Genomic DNA, 18,278 nt, shown 5'->3' with positions numbered 1-18,278 from the left:
ACAGTGAATCAGCCTGTGGAAAAGCTGCAGAAGGATCTTGTGACCAGGTGACGGGGTTATTAAAATGGTGGGTGAAATTCAACGTTGCTAAATGAGAATACATCTAGTTGAGGGGGGGATGGATAACACAACTCTGACATTGCAGGTCTCAAAGCCCTCCTGTAACGTTGCCCAACTCTCCCCCAAACAAACAAGCAACATTTGTTGGCCTTGCTCTGAGTCCTGGGACAGAAAAAAAAAAAGAAAAAAAAAAAAAAAAAGGTGGTCTGTAATCGCTCCAGCTTTTTAGTTACTGGGCTGGGTACAGGTTTAGGTGCTGGACCCCAAGCAGACGCTGAAGTCTTACTGAATGCATGTGGCCTCCAGCTTCCTCATCTCAGACTCCTACTATGCCTTTTTCAGCCTGACTAAACTGCCATCGAGACCAACATCATTAAGTGACTTCAGGCACTGGGCAAAAATAGTCACTCACTTTTTTTTTTTTTAAAGGAGAAAAAGGTTTTTTTTCTCCTGGGGATGGTTAGTCACTAGTATTTCTTGCTCTTGGATGTACCTGTGCATAGCTTAAATATTGGCTACATATGTATGGCAACAGAACCTATGTTTTGACTCTATTTAAAATTATATTTTAATGCATCTTGGCATTTTTGACTGAGATATTTACTCTTTTTGAGTGTCTATAGCATTTTTATGTATCAAAAATGATGTCAAATCCTTGTCCTTCCATAAATCTGTGCAGATTTTTTCCATTCCTTTGTGATTTCTACGCTCCTCCCCCCCTCCACTGGTTTCTCATTGGTCTTCATACATGGCCTGTCAGGCTAATCACTGACGTCATCCATTCACCCAGTCCTTTTTAAATGTCTTCCCCAATGCATTTAAAAATTGACGGCAGCAAACCATGGATTTCAGCAGCTTTTTCATCACCACCAAGGTTAAGGTGCTTTGCAAAACACCGTTTACAGGAACGCAGCGACAGCGCTGAGCTTTTTCTTTTTTTTTCTCCTCCAGCATCACTTACTCCGTCTCCCCAAGCAGCCTCAGGCTTTGTGCGGTGGCTGCTTCACCGCTACGGCCCCCCGTGCACCCCTCCACATTAGTGTGCTCTAGGTCATCTGTGCCTGGAAATGTAGAAGTGTGTTTTCTGAGAAGATCCTGTCAAGGATCCTCCTTCATTGCTAATGGCCTGGAAAGTGCTTCATCATTTGCCTCTGACCACATTCTGCTATTTCCAAATACAGAACAGACATATCTGGTGAGTACTTCTCTTTTTTTGCCTCATTTTAATTTTTTTTTTTACCCAATTTCAACCAAGAAAAAAGGTCTCTATTACTGCTAGGACTGGTTGTTTTTTTTTTTTTTTTTTTTAAATATAACTGGAACAACTTGTTAGTGTCCTTAGGCATCCAGCTACTGTTTTTCTTGAGGTGATGCTGAAGATCTTTTTTATACAGCTGAATTATTTTGCTGTCCCTCTATTCCTTTTCTCCCACCTGCAGTTGCTATATTTGTTACAAGGTTTATTTTTATTAATTAAGGGAAGGCTTTATTTTATTAGTTATTCTTATTTTTAAGTACTATTGTCACATGGCCACTTATTCAAGGAAGTAGTTTACTGAAAGCTATCTTCTCATGTGTACTAAATCACAGCTTTTTGGATAAGTGGAAAACTCTTCTTTACAAAGGTCTCCCACTTAATCATAATTTTATTAATACTTCTCCTAAACAATTTCACCATAAGGAAAGGCTACATAAGACCACGCAGTTCTGTTATGGCATTTTTGTCCTGGGTGATGTCTTGATTTGTTTCTCAGTTGATCCCTTGGCAACCATCAATCCTAACACAGTCTTCATCTGTCCTAAGAACATCTAAAATCATTGCCTTACTTGGGCATGCCACCACTTATAAGTTGATGAGAAACTCTCCACAGCACAGCATATTCTTCGGTATCCCCAGCCAAAGTCTCCCATGACAGGAGAATTTTCCTTTTCACGCAAAGCAGGGAGGTACCCACAAAATAAATCACCACATTTTGTTTTGGGATTCAAGAGGATATAAAAGACCCTTCAATGCCTTGATGAAATTGTGTGTCAGAGCATCTTGTTTGGCTGTTAGCTCTAGACTGAATGTGAATTTTAGCACAGTTTGCAACCTCAATTCACAATTGTTCTTGCCTATTCCACCTTTACCCAACAGGTTAGACTGTTGAGCTAGCAGTTCTACTATGTGGCCATTAACACTAAAAATATCAATTAACCACATTTCTTCCTACCCTGAGAATTTCTATTTCCTCTTGCACCTTACTCAGATGCAGTCTGCTGCCGAAGCTGAAAATGCTGCCTCTTCCCATCTGTTGTGATATTGGTCCAGCTTGATCACAATGCCTTTTGGTGGCCCCTTGAGTCTCCCTTTCCATTGCATTACCTTAGTACCTTCCCAGCTCTTACAGCTGCTCTCCAAGCTATGAAACCTATACCCTCCTTTGCCAGAGGACCTACAGCTTCCTCTCCTTATTCCTCTCCCAAGAGAAAGTGGCCCAAGCATTTAGAAATTCATATCTAAACCACCTCTCAGTCTCACATCCACTGCAAGATTTTCAATGGTGACTGGGCTTTCCTAAAGCTGTCTGTAGCCCATCCAGCTCTCCATGCTGTCTTGCTATCGCACCCAGCATTAATCACCACACGTAAGGGCTTGCAAGGCGTTTTCAGGAGTCTGTGCATTATCCAGTAGCATCTCCAAGGAGACAGCACTCCACTGTGTTCTGTCTTAATTATGACCTCTCTTCTCGAAAGGCAGTTTCTTACCTGTAACCAGAGTATTTGACATACATATCACATGCAAGTTCTGGGGCACTCTGTGCCACAGTTACCTGAGACAGCAACAGCCATAAACATATAAAGAGTATGGCCTTCTTGAGAACAAATGAGGCTTTTGTAGCAGAGGTATGAGGCTTAGGAAAGCCAATCTCCTAGCTTAAATCTAGAAACAAGAAAAACTTTCTATGCAGCTTTGATCTCTCCTACCTCTTGGCTAAGAAACAAGATAAAGAGAATAATAAACAGGTTACCAGGGAATCAAAAGTTGCTCCGGCGAAGGCTGTCAGTGTAACATTTAGGTCCATCTAAGGAATCCTGAAATGGGGAAGAGCTAATTCATGCAAAACAGAGTCATGTGCAACAGGTGACAAAGCGTCTTCAGCAGAAGGGTGCTGGGTGGAAAATATGGGACCTGAACTGAACAGACAGAGAAGTCAGACTCAGTCCTGAGATATGATCTAAAACAGATGGGATCCAAGAATGAGTGAAGGGAGGGAGCGGGGAAGAAGACCCGGGCTATGTAGTGGTTAGGCTGACTGAACCCTCTCTAGAGCCAGTAAGAACATCCCACATCCATGTAGTGAGGTGCAAGGAGGCTGAGATTCCTCTGTGAGAAAAATCTGGTAGTCTTCATCTAGAAACTCAGTGGCCCTAGCCTCAGAGTTATCTTGCCAGACAGGGTCTCTGAGGATGAGAGCTCACATTTCAAGTAACTTCACCAGGGAAGGGGCAGGGGAGGCCACTCTGCATGCCACAGGATCAGAAATGCATTCAGCAGGGAGGCAGGGCTCAGTTCTGGCACCATTTGTTGAACTCCCTTGCCAAGAGGCACAGGGGAGTGCAGAGAACTGCATTGCTCACCCCAGCTCAAAGGCTGATCATGTCCCTCAGCGCCTCATGGAGGCAGGATGCTGACAAGTGGATCTGTCCCAGCCAGGGGACAGCTTGTGCCTCAAGGGAGGGTTTTTGTGCCACTCCTGCTGCTGATATAAAAGTTGTCCCTGTCACCTAGATACAACAGTCCAAATGTTGGAGACTGAGAAGCCAGAGCAATCACTAGCATGCTCTTAGACTACCCAAGTAAGTCTCCACCGACATGGACTTCTGTAGGGCAGGGAAGCTGAACCAGCTTGCCTAAATATTCAATGGGAGGACCTGACTGTCTATCCAGAGAGACATGATCCTAAAAGGATGATCTTGGACAGATGTTCATGGAGGTGACCAGAGAGCAGCCGCATGTGAAGAGTCCCGACATGGATGCTGACAGAGGGACCGCCCAGATACATCCTGCCATGGGACCCCCATTCAGTAGGACACATCTGTGCTTGGACTGTACTTGGGCAATAAACATTCCCGTTAATGCATGAACACTGAGAGAGACAGGACGTGCCAAGGTATGCTCTAGCGCACTAAGGACCACACCAGGCGCAGCTGCAACATGCTCATGGGTAATCACGGTCAGCTGGAAAGAGTAACTGACCTGTTCCTCCAAAGTTCATTTCATCAACCGTATCCTGGGCTGCATCAAAAGAAGTGTGGCCAGCAGGTCAAAGGAGGTGATTCTGCCCCTCTATTCCATTCTTGTGAGACCCCACCTGGAGTACTACATCCAGCTCTGGAGTCCCCAACATAAGAAGGACACGGACCTGCTGGAGCATGCCCAGAGGAGAGCCACAAGGATGATCCGAGGGCTGGAGCACCTCTCCTGTGAGGAGAAACTGGAAGAATTGGGGCTGTTCAGCCTGGAGAAGAGAAGGCTCTGGGGAGATCTTATTGCAGCCTTCCAGTACCTAAAGGGGGCCTACAGGAGAGCTGGGGAAGCACTTTTCACTAGGTCATGTAGTGATAGGATGAGGGAGAATGGCTTTAAACTGGAAGAGGGCAGGTTTAGAGTAAACATTAGAAAGAAATTTTTCACTCTGAGGGTGGTAAGGCACTGGAACAGGTTGCCCAGAGAGGTTGTTGAGGCCCCATCCCTGGAGGTGTTCAAGGCCAGGCTGGACGTGGTCTTGGGCAACCTGGTCTAGTGGGAGGTGCCCCTGCCTATGGCAGGGAGCTTGGAACTCTATGATCTTCAAGGTCCTTGCTAACCTAAACCATTCTATGCTCTATGAATTCATCAGCTGGCTTGAGAACAGGAAAAGGCCCCCCTCCATCCATGGCCAAGCTGCCCCTGCAACGAAGACTTTGAGAAAGTTTAGGCCAAAGATTTTTTTTAATGGGCTGGAGTCTAAGGATAAATGAGATACATGATTATTCCCTGTGAGATGAATACAGGCCAGCATGTGTTCGAAAGATCAAGCAGCCAAGACCTGGGTGTTTGCTAGAAAATTTCTTCTGATATTGCTTCCTGAGCAGGCGCTGTCTGGTGTCCTGGAAAAGGGATGAGGTTAGGGAAACGAGAAGCAACACAGCACTGAACAGTTCCTAGACACCACAGTTCACAGCAGGGTTCCTGGTGCAGAAAAGCAGGCTAGATACTCCCCAAAGAATGGAGAGGAGCCCACAGAGAAGAGTTAAATAAATGGAAGGTCCGCATCTCCTCATGCGGCATCAAAGATGTGGGGTCACCACTGATGGACAGGCAGATGCAGGGGAGATGGCCCAGCTAACACTGGAGGTCTTGGGCTGCGGTTCCCATACTGAGAAATTGCCGAGGCAAAGGACTAGTATTGTGTGTCCTGCCAGTGATCTCATGGGCTTTCACACTGGTTGGGGAATGGAGCCTACTGCTGGTGATACAGTTCACCAGAGAACAGCACCTTGCACACATAGATGGGGGAAAGCTCAGTTTCACTGCAGATGAAGTTCTGACAACTTGGGGGAGTGGGGGGTCCCCATGGGTCCTGGTACACAGGTGTCTGGCAGCACCAGCTGCTCCTCTGGGCAATGATTGCTCCAGCTGGAGATATTGGTCTTTCTATGTTTCATGCTCGAAATTTCTCAGCGCACATGCTCTACAGTCCTGTGGGTTTCTTACACAGTACCGAGAGGCCAAGATACGCATGTCATGGATTACACAGGGGGAAAGCCAGACTTGGCGACTCACAGACCTCTCCGCAGCAAAGGGCAGAAAACACTACAAAGAAATGTACGGGAAAGGGGATTTACATCCACCAAAATAGCCTCTGGGCAGGATACAAAGCGATCCCTGAGCTACTGCATGCAAGGCATCATCACTAGAAAGAAAAAGCCCAGATATTACAATATTCCCTCTGGCTGTAGCTCTTTTAGGAAGAAAAACAAATAGGGAAAGAGACAGGGTCAGGGCTGGCACCAGGGCTGCCCGTGCAGCCCCTTGCAGCCAGGGCAGGGGTGGAACATGCCTCTGCTGTTACCCAGCACCCTGTGGCTCCACAAAATGCTCTCCTGGCTTCCCTGTGAGAGGTGAAGGTGGCACCCACCGAGTCAGAGCCCAGCCACAGCAGACCATTGGCTGACGAACTGCCATCTCCCCGCACCAGCAGGAATGCCCTGGCTGTGCCTGGGGCAGGGGTGAGGGGCTCAGCTGCCATTTGCAGGGCCTCACCTCCCCACCCCCAGCTTAGCCCATGCTGAAACCCCAACACGTGCCTTGACACATCTTGCGGGCAGAGGACTTCACCCTGCTCAGATGCCAACCCTCTGCTCTGCAGTGCATAGACGTGATGGCGCTCGCCACTCAAGTGCATGGCAGTGTTAGCCACCCAGGCCAAACCTAGGGAGAGAAACTCCCAGCCCCCATTTTATTTATCTTACCTAACCTTAGAGAGGATGCAAAAACTCTACCGCCATCTACTTTCTCCTCCCTTCTTCAGGAACTTTTGTGAGCCGTGTTTTTCTCTGAAGCTTCACCTGCTTCAGCTGTGCAGCTTGGGTCCGCTGCTCAGGGGTCAGCCCTGCAAAACGCTGCCTCTCAGCAGCTGCTCACCCCCTCCTGCCACCCTCCCGTCACTGGAGGAGCATCTGCTGCGGCCACCCAGGCAAATCATAAAACCATAGAATGGTTTAGGTTGGAAGGGACATTGAAGATCATCTAGTTCCAACCCCCTGCCGTAGGCAGGGACACCTCCCACTAGACCAGGTTGCTCAAAGCCCCATCCAGCCTGGCCTTGAACACCTCCAGGGATGGGGCTTCCACAGCTTCTCTGGGCAACCTGTTCCAGTGTCTCACCACCCTCATAGTGAAAATTTTCTTCCTAATATCTAATCTAAATCTACTCTTTTCCAGGGGTATGCTACAAGAGATGGTGGGACAAGGGAACCCCCACTGCAGTTACACCAGGGTTGGACTGGGGGCAGGCGAGAAGATGTTCTGGGGTGCCTTGGTAAAAAGCTGACGAGCCAGAGGCCAGGCTCTGGGAGAGGAAGGTCCACAAGGTGCAAGCCATGTTTGGCTTCATTTTCCCCACAGGATCCGAGACCTTTCCAATATCTCAGCCTCAGCATTGATGATGCTCCAAGGTTAAGAACAAAGCAGACCACACAGCACCAGTGCTACACACGGCCAGTTGAGGGCCAGTGGCTCCCAGAACAGAGATCTCTCCACCATCCCATCTGCCAACCCCATCTGGCACATCCAAGGGACAGGAGTGTCCCACAGGAGGCCCCTCAGTGGCGGTGGGCTTGGGATCTGCCAGAGGCTGCCCCCCGCCTCAAGCCACGCGGTGCCCACAGCAGCAGAGGGAGAGCCCACACCCAGTAAAGCTGTAGAAAAGGAACTGTCCCATTTAATGACCCCTTGCCCCCATAACACAGACGTGAGCGCGCCGCCAACGCGCGGCAAAGCAAAGTGCACTGTAAGCGGGACTCGGCCCCTGCCCTGGAGGAGGCGGGGGGACTTAGGGTGCCCGGCCCAGGGACCAGCCGGGCGCCCAACCAGAAACAAGGACAGAGAGAAAGCCCCGGGCTCGGTCCAGTTGGCACCAGTGTCAGGTCCAGTTTGCAGGGAGGTACGGCTCTTGTTTGGCTCTGTGTGGCGCATGGAAGGCAGGGGGCAGGTCAAGCGTACCAGGATGGAGGACAGAGAAGGTGGTTCTGGGGGAGCCCCAGCACAGGTCCTGGAGAACGCCACTGTGGCAGGTTTGGAGCCTCTCTGCCCCAACCACAGTTTAACCAAAGCAGGGGAAGGGAATAGAGAAAGGGCTGGAGGCTGAGTGGCCCAGGCGAGGGCCCTCGGGTCTATCTAGCTATTCCCATTTGCAAGATATCCAGTGGTGGTAGGGGTGCGGGATCTGCCAAGCACCCCAAAATCGGAGTGAGCGAGCCTGGGCAACAGACGTTTACCAGCGGCTCCACATCCCTCACAGTCTCTCCCAGTAGGGGCTCAGGCACCCCCATGCCAGGAAGGGGGTCTGGGGGAGGGGGACCTCCCCTCATTATCTGATGGAAGCATCGCTGGGGGGGTCGCGGTCGGACTCCTCGCTCTCCTCATTCGGGGCTGACTCGCTGTTGGAGGCCGGGGTGAAGGCAGGAGACTTTCTGTGGAATAGAGTAAAGGGCAGCGGTCACAACACCATCGAGGAAGAGGGAAAGAACCCAGTTTGGTGCAGGCAGAGGGCACTAGAGCAAGGAGGAGAGAAGGTGAAGTGCCTTTCTTGCTCTCCAGGGGCACGCATGGCTCCACAGGAATCCTTGGGTCCTGGGAATGGCGTCCCAGAGGACACCAGCCAAGAGGTCCAGAGCATGAAGCAGGGCTGGGGGAGATGCTGGAGGAACCTGCCCAAAGCAAGACCCTGCCCAGGCATGTGAGACTAAGGGTCACTGAAAGCCCACCACAGAGGTCCCCAGCCTGGAGCCACCCTGGCTCCACACGCCTGTGGGGACCTATACGATGTCCCTGCACAACGGCAGCTCCTCTCTCAGTCAGGGGTGTCCAGCTTCACCTGTCAAAAATGACTCCTGCAGCCAGTCCACCTTTTGCAGAGGTGGCACCACAACCTGTGTGGAGGCTGGTCACCAGGATTTCCAACAACCTCTGTGAACTACCCTCTCTCCATGCCACACCAGGGCAGAGCAGAAGTAGTCCCCCATGCTTCAGCTCCCACTCACCACCACCCTAGCTCCAGTCCTTGCCCACAGCACAGGTACCCTGGCCCTCCCGCTCAAGCTCACCTGTCCCCAGACTGAGTGATGAGCCGCCGGCAAGTCTCCATCTGCACATCCAAGCCTCGCTTCATGCTGCACATTTCCATGTACTCGTGCAGGTGCCGGTTCATGTCATTCTTGGCTGTGGCCAGCTCCAGCTGCACAAGGAAAACAGTGCAGAGATGAGCCTGGGGGACGGTGCGGTGCAAGGCAGGGGACATGGCCAGACCTGAGGCTGCTGCGCCCCATTACCAACTACCTGCTCCAGCATGGTGTCTCCCTCCCTCAGGGACCCACTCCCCCATTTCACCCCCTTCTGTCCCGTGAACTCCCCACTTCCTCCTCCTCCCACCTCTATTTGGTCGATGGTTTCCTGGTACTCCTTCTCACGGCTCTTGAACAACGACTCCGTGTCCTTAATCACCTTCTCCAGGCTGTCATCCTGCTGTTGGGGAGAGCAGACAGCACGTTTAGAAGCAGGGAGGTGTCCAACATGGGGAACAAAAGGCAAGAGAGAGAAATCAGAGAAAGAACTGACAGCACTGCGAAAAGAGGAAGAAACGCAAGCAGTGGGAGCGAAAAATAAAGCACAAGTCAGTCCTTCCAACACAAGGTAGAGAGACCCAGGACTTGCCCCACTGGGCAGTGAGGACATCAGCCCAGAACAAGCCCAGCAATGCACAGAAACTTTAGAGAGCGCAGACTGTTCCCGAGTGCAACATGTCCCCAGGAGACTGCTGAGGACGGAGAGGCAGGATGGCAGGGGCTTTGGCAGACAGTGAGGCCTCTGTTTGGGTAGTGCGGCTGCACAGTGGGCAAGGTGGGCGGGAGAGCCCAAGCAAGGGACCACCAGAGCCCAGCCCAACCAGAAGAGGTCTTCTCTTCTGGCAGGGCTGCAGCTGGAAAAGGGGCCTCTCCCCATGCGTGTCCCCATGCTGTGCCCTCGTCATGCCTTTCAGGCTAGAGGACTTTGGTCTGTCTAACAAGGAGACCTTTGCAAGGATGCAGTAACATATTTACATAGAGGTGGCTGGAGGGAAACATTGTATGGGCCTGCAAGGGATGGAAGGGTTGAAGTCTGGTCTTTGAGGAAGCATCTTCCCAAGGCTCAGGCAGGACAGAGCGTCCCAACCCAGGGCTGGATCCCCCAAGGGGACTAGACACCACCTTTACCTCCCCCTGCGCCTCTGCAGCTGCAATGGCGTATCCGGAGAAGTCCTCCCAGAGGAGCAGCGTTTCTTCTGTCTCCTCCCATGTGAGGCTGTCACAGTCATCCTCAAAGTCATATTCCCTCCTGGGGGCAAAGGAACAGCACATCAGCACCCAGCAGGAAAACCCGGCAGGCAGGGCAGGCAGGGGGCTGTGCCAGTGCCAGAAGCTTTGCCCTGCTTGTAGCAGGGCTGCAGCTTTTGGAGGTCTGGCCAGGGTGAGCTCAGGTGTGCCCAAACCCAACACCTGGTGGGGAAGGGGCTGGCTTTACAGTCTGGAGCCCCAGCAAATTCAGACAGTGGCTCCCAAAAAGCAGGAAGAGGGGTGAGAAGAGGGGAGGCGGACCAGCTCCCACCCACGGCACGGGCTCAGGTCTCCTGGGAGGGCAGTGCCACCACGCCGCAGAGCGCAGGGTGTAAGCACCCTGTGGCAGCAGCTCCCATCTTGCCCTCCCCAGGGAAGGGGAACCATAGCCCACTCCTGCCCACCCCATCCCGGGCACTGGCAGGGAGCCCGGTGCCGGAGCCTTGCTCGACGCCAGCGGCAGAGGTGTGGAGCAGCCGCACTCACAGCTGGTTCAGCATCCTCTGCATTTCCTCATTGATACTCATGGCCGTGGTCTCGTCCTCCTCTTCCTCTTCAGGTTTTCGGGAGGCATCGCTCTCTGACAGCGAGGTGTCTTCGTCACTGACCTGCTTCCGCTCCCGCTTCCGCCCCACCGAGGCTGGGACCTTAACGGGAGACAAGTGCAGAGACTACAGAAACGAGGCCGGGTCCGAAGTTGGGAGCAGGTAGTTGGGAGGAGATGGAGGGGAAAGGAACGGTGGAGGGAGAGAAAGGCGGGGACAGAGAGAAAGAAAGGAAGGAAGAAAAGCGAGAGAGAAAGAGAGAGAGATGGGCTCATTATGATCAGGTTAAAGATGGTGCAATGGATAAAACATGGTTTTAGCATTTTCTAAAATTAAAACTAAGCAACTAAAGATGGAATCTGTGAATCTGATGAGAAAAAACAATGGTTTTACTGCAGAAAAACTCAAATCGCCCACCACCCCAGTCCAGGGACAGGGAAACACAGCAACAGAAACGGGAAAAAAGAGACAGAGTCTGAAAAAGGTGAAATATGTCAATATTTACAGTCCGACCTTATTTATAGAAAGTTTAAAATGTGTACACTTTCTCAACTGAATGGAACTAACCAGTTGCTTCTGTGGGGACAAAGAGAGCGAGACAGAAAGGCAGCAACATCCAGAAAGAGAAGAGAGACAGAGACAGAGAAGAGAGACAGAGAGAAGATGACGGAGAGGGGAAGGGGAAGGAGAGAGATGGAGTTAGAGACAGACACTCAAGCAACTTGTCTCCCTCCTGCAGCTGCTCCCCTACCACTGTGGGGTCCCCGGGCCCAACACAACAGGTCAGCGAGAGGTTGAGGAGGCTCTCGATACCCAAAGCAACATCTGGAGCTTTCCACCTCCTCTCCATGCCCTCTTGCCAGGTCCTCTCGAGAGAGACAGAGAGCAAGGGACCGCAAGGAGCAAGGGTGAGGGTGACCAAGTGTCTCCCCTAGCAGGGGGCTGGTGTTATCTCTTCTACTTCCTTCAGGAACTCTCCTCCCCAGAGCCAGTGGCTGAGCCTGGGGCAGCAGCAAGCGCTTCTCACCTGAAACATCTTGATCATGTCCTCGCAGTTCCGCTGCTGTGCCACGTCGCACAGCTTGGCAGTGATGTCGATACGTCGGCAGATGTCCATGTCCACCTTCATGGCCTTCTCCTGGATCTTGGTGTCCAGCTCTGTGATGTTCTGAACCCATGGCACCGCAGGAAGGGGACAAAGGAGGAGGATTAGGCAAGACAAACAGCAATCAGAGCCCCCACATTCTCCCCTGTGCTGCACAACTTCCATCTGCATCCCCACTTTGCTCACTGCACCCTGGACCAACCCTGCCAGACCACCTCTGTGCTGGACATGCCCCACCAAGCAACTGCTTTTCTGTGCAGCCCCACCGCTCAGGTAGGACACTGCCACTGGGTCGGAGAGGGGTTAGGAACTCACATTGCTCATCAGTCCCTTGAAGACGACAAGCTCTGCCTTGAGCTGCTCCACCTTCATGGCCAGCTCCTCCTGGCAGGCTTCAGCCTCCTGGGCTTCCTGCCCCGGGCAGAGGAAGATAGGCAAATCAGCATCAGCACAGGGCAGATGGGGTGCAGAGGAAGGCAGGGGGGACAGCGATGCTCACCTCCTGCAGCTCAGTCACTCGGTCCTGAAGCTGGACACGCACCGTGTACTCCTCTTCCCATCTAGGGAGACAAATGCGCTGGTCAGATCCCACCAGCCTCACCTCGCCTCGCCGGCTGCCGGAGAAGAGGGAGCGGCAGCTGCTCACCCCAAAGCTATCCGAGAGGGGGTGATGACGGCACCGGGGCGGGAAGGAGAACGTGCCCTGGAATGCATCACCCCTTGTTTCCAGAGGACAGCAGCTGCCAAACGTTTGTCAGGTCCCTCCACCAAGCCACGAACTGCCCCACCACGATCCCCACTGCCCTCGCCATGGGCTGGCTGACAGCTGCCTGCTCCGCGATAGGGGGAGCTGGGGACACCAATGACAGTCTCCACACAGCAGATGCGCTGCATGCCCTGCCATGCCGGGGCTGATCCACAGGCCCGACACAGCCCAACCACCTCTCCATCCAACCCCAAGCCTCTTGGCCTTTGGGTCACATTAGGTTCAGCTCTGTCCTGGTGTGAAGCTCCAATGCTCCATAACAGGCTTGCAGACGTTGCAGAGTCGGCCCCATCTGCATCATAACCATGCTATACACCGACCACGTTAGGGCACATGTGACCATGATGTGCATCAGCATGAAGGGCTGCTCTTCTGCCTGTACCAATGCAGAGGGCTGCCCTGTGCCAGGCCACACTACCCGGGCAGAGGCAGAAGTCTCCTTGCCCATACTACTGCATAACAGGTCGGATTAAAAAAAATTGTTTTGTCCTGCCAGAAAGTGGGATGGATTGTCATGATTTATGCCCGGTTGGACGGTGGGTACTGTATTCAGCTCTGCAGTTTTGCAAAAGGCTGAGCTGCAAGGTGCCCGGCACTGCTATACACAGACACGTCGCCTAGCAATTATTATATTATATTTCACTGCCATGAGATCATCATCTTGGGCCACACTGCGGTGTTGGCCCAGTCCACGGTCTGCTGGGAGGCCACTGGGCTGTACTGCTCTTTGCTAAGTGACTATCCCACATTGCAGATGGGTTGACACGTACCACGGCGCGGTGCAGGGCAGGGCTGCTGCATTCCTACCCGACTCCTGGCTCTTCTGGGAGAACAAAATTTCTCTGAGAAAGCGGGATTTCTCTGGGAAAGCAACCAGAGCTGGGCCCTGCCTGGTGCCGTGATCTCCAGTTTCTATTTAATGCTTGCAAGCACCAACACAGGCACTGTGACCCGGCACGAGGACGTGAAAAATCTCTCCTCTTGCTTACTCACACCAAGTTTGAAAAATAAATCCCAATATCTAGGAGACTAGAAAGTCCACGAAAAGCCCTCACATTTATTATCACAGGGTATCAAGACAATCTGATGACGTGGGAGAGTCATGAATTTCTAGGCTGTTAAGGCTGGCAAGACTGCTCCTTACTCAAAACAAGGAGAAAACATGCAGTCCTCGTGTTGGTGTTGGCTCCATCCCGCAACTACAGAAGGGGAGTCAAAGAGGGTTCCCATCCCTTTGAGGGAAGAGGGAGATGAAGAGAGAGGGAAGGAGAAAGTTAAAAGGTAGAATTGCCCTTATATGGGAACTGTTCAAACAAGGCCTCCCTCCCCGGGGAGAAAAACGCCTTCCACAGCAAGAAAAAATTTTCAGCATCTTTCTCGGTGTGGTATGTCTTCTCTTTTTCGGTCCCCACCTCCCTCCGGGTCTCTATACGGCCCGGACTTACTGGGGAAGTAAAGCATAGCTGCAAATCCTTGGAAGAATCTGTTTCATGCCAATACTATGGAAGACGAGGACAGATGAGACAAACACCGACTTAAAGGCAGGAGGCAACAGCAGTTCGCTCCTGCAAGCCATGCATCTGCACGCGCATCCGTTCCGAACCTCTCTCCCGCTCGCCTCCTGCCTGGCTCCTTTTCTCTGGCTCCCTCCTGCAATGCACCACTCCTAATAATAACAACCCGCCCGCAGCACTGAGCCCGCAGCACTGCACCCCGCAAGCCCAGCGTGGCTGGCCGCCCCTGCCAGGTCGCTGCTGGCTGGGAGCAAGGCTGCCCCACACAACCCCACAGGGAGAAGCGCTTTCTTCCCACACTGCCACAAGGCAGCAGCCTGCCCAAAAGGCTGAAATGCAGGAGAAGGAAAGAGAGCGAGGCCAGGAGGGTCCCAGCAACAGCCAGACCTGGCCACCTCCTGGCTGGCTACAGGCCAGCCCTCCCAGAGCTGGGGACGTGACAAGATGCTGTGCTGTCCCTACAGCCCCCCTTCCTCACCCCACCCCCCAGTGTGTCCCCTCAAGAAGTTCACTTAGCAAAATAAACAACACCACCCCCCCCTCAAACATCTTTAAAAGTCCTGTTCACTGCAAAAGGCACTGGGGTGTCTTACCCTATACTGCACGGTTGGTGCACGCCCATGCTGTGGGAACACCCCTTTGGGCTGCTCAGGGCTTGAGCCTCTCTTGCCACGTTTGAACTATGTTTGAGCTTCACCTTGATGGCGAATGCCCTGCAACGTGGTGCAGGTCCTTGGAGGGCAATTGCGACAACAAAAGACCTTCTTGTGGCCTTTCAATATATAAAGGAGGCTTAGAAAAAAAGACGGAGACTTTTTACCAGGGCCTGTAGTGACAGGAGAAGGGGCAACACTTTTAAACTGAAAGAAGGTAGATTTAGATTGGACATAAGGAAGAATTTTTTTTATGATGAGGGTGGTGAGATACCACCCAGGTTGCCCAGAGAAGGTGTGGACGCCCCATCACTGGAAGTGTTCAAGGTCAGGGCTTTGAGCAACCTCATCTAGTGAAACCCCATGGGAAGGGGTTGGACTACATGATCCTTAAAGGTCCCTTCCAGCCCAAACCATTCTGTGACTCCAACACGCTGCGCCATAACACTAGTCACCCCACACCTCCAGTGTGTCTTTGCAGCATCCAAGATAAAAACTTGGGAATACAGACGTAGCAGACAGCACAAACACGATGATACTCTCAGAACCCCAGCACTTGGCGAGCCCATATGACACCTGCAGGCACCCTTTGCCCCTCTCCAGCCCACCTAGCCTCACTGTGCTCCTCCCAAGTACAGCTCCTGCAAGCCTCTCTCCTGCTGCTGCATGTCTTCTTGTCCCTCCCTATTGCCCCCGTGCCCCTCCTAGATCCCAAACTTGAATTTCAGGCCCTGAATATCCAGAGAGAGAAGCTCCTCCTGCTGCGCTGCTGCGAGTGCCATGGGGTGCATGGTGGCAACAATGCCCTGAAGAAAGCGCAGGCTCGAGCACCCAGGCCATGGGTCGGAGAACTGGGAACTCCTGCGTAACACGGTCTCTTCCCTCTGCCCCCAGGCAGGTGGCAAAGGGATGACGTGGCCCACACTGTCCTCACAGCAGATCAGAGCCCGTCATGGCAGGGAGGTATCTGCTCCCCGGGGGATGCTGGTGTCAGCCCTCAGCATGGGGAAGGGTGTGGAAACGGGATCCTCCTGTCCCATTCCCCTGTTTGGGACCTGGCTGCACCCGTCAGAAAGTTCCCAGTGCTGGAAAGGGTCTGGGGGTGGGGTCTGCTTTCCCCAAGCTCCTGGTAACACCATCCAAAAATAGATCCCAACAACAACATTGGCCAGCAGCAGTCCGTGGTGCCCCCCTGCCTGTCCCCAGCGTCCCCGCTTCCCCCAAGCCCCACCCTTTCCCAAAGCCCACTTGCCAGAGTGGGACAACCCTTTCTCCCAAAGTTTCAGCAGCACTGACAAACCCAACTTGGTCCCCTCTGGCTGACCGTCTTCAAGCAGGTGAGGCTCAAGCCCTGTGGGCCGAAAAGGCAGCTCCAGCTCCCCGGTATCTGATCTGAAAATGCAAGGCAAGGAGAGCTGCCCGGCCCTGGAGGAGCCCGACCCCTAGCTTAACAATAAAGGCGGCAATCGTTGGGAAAGAAGAGATGCCGACTCTCTCTTCCCACATGTCCGTCTCGGTGCCTTCAGAGCATCCAACAGGCAGATCTGCTCAGCCAAAGCCTTATAAAGCCAAAAACATAAGGTGTCATCTTGGATCCCCAGCCTTGATCTTGGAGCCCACAGCTGCTCCCGTGGGCAGCACACCCCGTTTCACTCCTTTGGGTACGCAATTATTTACTTTCTAAAGTGCTTTGAAAAGCATCGTAAAGTAACTTTTCTTCTGCAAAAGAACAATCAGTCACTCGGGTGGTGTCGGTCGCCAGCGATGGTCGCAGTCTGCCCCGCGCCCTGACCCAGTGACGCCAGCCCGCTGCCTGATCTCATCCTACGTGCGGATCTGGGAGCAGCCTCAGAAACTGGCCTGAAACAAAAGTGCTGCCGGCGCGGGGCGAGAGTGGCGGCCACCCCACACGAAAGGGAAAGAAGAACCGGCCAAGAGATTAGCTTTGCATTCTGCTTTGCCCTTCGCCGAGGCACGTGCCAAGCCGCAGCTATTTTGGGTCAGGAGGAAAGCCCCCGAGGAGTGGGGTGCTCCCGCACAGCTCGCTGCTGCTGAGGCGCTGGCTGGGAGAGCGCTGGGGAGGGAAAGGGCTCAGGGGGAGCCAACTGCCCTGCTGAGGAGGTTCTCGGCACCTTCCTACATACCCAGAGAGTCCTCCTCCCAGCTGCCTTTTCCAACCCAAACCCGCTCACTGCCGCACGTTCACCTTCCTCACCTACTTTCCAGCTGCTCCTCCTTCCCTGAGTGTTTCCAGATCCCCTCCCCTTTAAGACGCCAGCTCCTGGAGTCATGTTATTCCTTCCCTGCTTGGAAAATGCATTCCTCGCCTCTAACGGCGGGTTGGTAAGATGGAAAAAGGCGCGGCAAGCATCCCGAGAGAGAGTTCAAGCAGCGGCAGGCGAGTGAGGAGACTCAGGCGCAGATGAATGCTTTCAGGGGTCTATGTTTCTGCCTTACAACCTCACCCCACGCTGCCCGGACCCGGCGCTGCCAGGGAGGCCAGGGCTGCCTGTTCCCCCCCAGTATCGCTGGGTAGAGCCCTGCAGCCACCCCGGCGATGGCTGTGGTCCCCCGGGGTGGTGGTGGGGGGGAACCCTCCCTCCCGCCGGCCCCTTCTCACCTGCGCTTGTACTCGTCCCGCTCCCTCTTCACCTTGGCCAGCACGTTGTAGAGGGCCCGGATCTCCGGGGTGATGGTGTCGATCTGGACGCCCACCCCGTCCGGGTGGACCCAGGAGACCCCCGGTCCTTGCACCAGGGTGGTCTCCGGCCCCGGGCCCAACCGCCGGGCTTGCGAGAAGGACCAGATGGTACCGGGCATGAAGCGGGAGGCGGCCGGGAAGGCAGGCGGCGGCTGGGAGGGTCCTCCGGGCCGGCAGCCGGGGGAACCCAGCGCCCGGGCCGGCGTTAACCCTAACCCCAACCCCAACCCCAGCCCTAAAGTGCGGATGGGGCCGACGAAGCCGGTCTGCACCGCCTGGTCGCGGCGCGGGGGTCCGCGGCCCCGGCCTCCCCCCCCGCCGCCGCCTTCCTCCAGCGCCTGCTGCAACTGCTTCTCCAGCTGCCGGTTGCGCCGCTCCAGCTCGTGCACCTTGGCCAGGAAGCAGCGGAACCGCAGGTTCAACGTCTTCAGGACGCTGATGTTGGAGCCCAGGTCGTTGCGGAGGGCCATGGCGGCGGGCGGCGCGGGGAAGGGGCCGGCGGGCGGCGGTGGTGGCGGCGACGGGGCGGCCAGTTCCCCCCCGAGGGGCTCGGTGGGCCGCGGGGCGGGCGGCGGCAGTTCGGGGCCCGGCAGCCCCTGCTGCTCCTGCGGCAGGAGGAAGAGGTTGGGGCCGAAGAGCGGGTTCATGGCGGCGGCGGTGGTGGTGGTGGTGGTGGTGGTGGTGGGACGGGGAGCGGGGCGCGGGGGGGAGCACAGGCCGCCGGCGCCAATCAGGGGCCCGGCGGGGGTGTGGGTGTGGGGGGGGCTGCGCCCGGCCGGCCCCGGTGGCGGGGGGGGGGAGGGGGGGGGGAATGG

General features: G+C 54.2%; 1 protein-coding gene across 3 annotated transcripts; it reads right to left on the bottom strand.

The window, feature by feature from the left end:
• Positions 1 to 7,533: 7,533 nt before the first annotated feature.
• IFFO1 (intermediate filament family orphan 1) lies at positions 7,534 to 18,110 on the bottom strand (the record flags this gene model as incomplete). 3 transcript variants are annotated; one of them, XM_082483967.1, is made up of 9 exons in its annotated part: positions 7,534 to 8,280; positions 8,914 to 9,044; positions 9,239 to 9,328; positions 10,054 to 10,180; positions 10,666 to 10,850; positions 11,752 to 11,892; positions 12,145 to 12,240; positions 12,329 to 12,389; positions 17,383 to 18,110. In XM_082483967.1, 9 exons carry the CDS (start codon positions 18,108 to 18,110, stop codon positions 8,178 to 8,180), a joined length of 1,662 nt encoding a protein of 553 aa, XP_082340093.1. In that variant the 3' UTR covers positions 7,534 to 8,177. The 3 variants fall into 3 exon arrangements, with proteins under 3 accessions (XP_082340093.1, XP_082340092.1, XP_082340094.1); XM_082483966.1 differs by having other exon boundaries at positions 9,239 to 9,331; positions 10,060 to 10,180; XM_082483968.1 differs by having other exon boundaries at positions 9,239 to 9,331; positions 10,060 to 10,180; positions 10,666 to 10,826.
• Positions 18,111 to 18,278: the final 168 nt, after the last annotated feature.

This window comes from Vanellus vanellus (assembly GCF_965231255.1).
Source record: "Vanellus vanellus genome assembly, chromosome: 1".
In the NCBI taxonomy this organism is placed as follows: domain Eukaryota; kingdom Metazoa; phylum Chordata; class Aves; order Charadriiformes; family Charadriidae; genus Vanellus; species Vanellus vanellus.
Note: the sequence above shows the minus strand (reverse complement) of the source record. Positions and strands in the feature narration are given on the sequence as shown.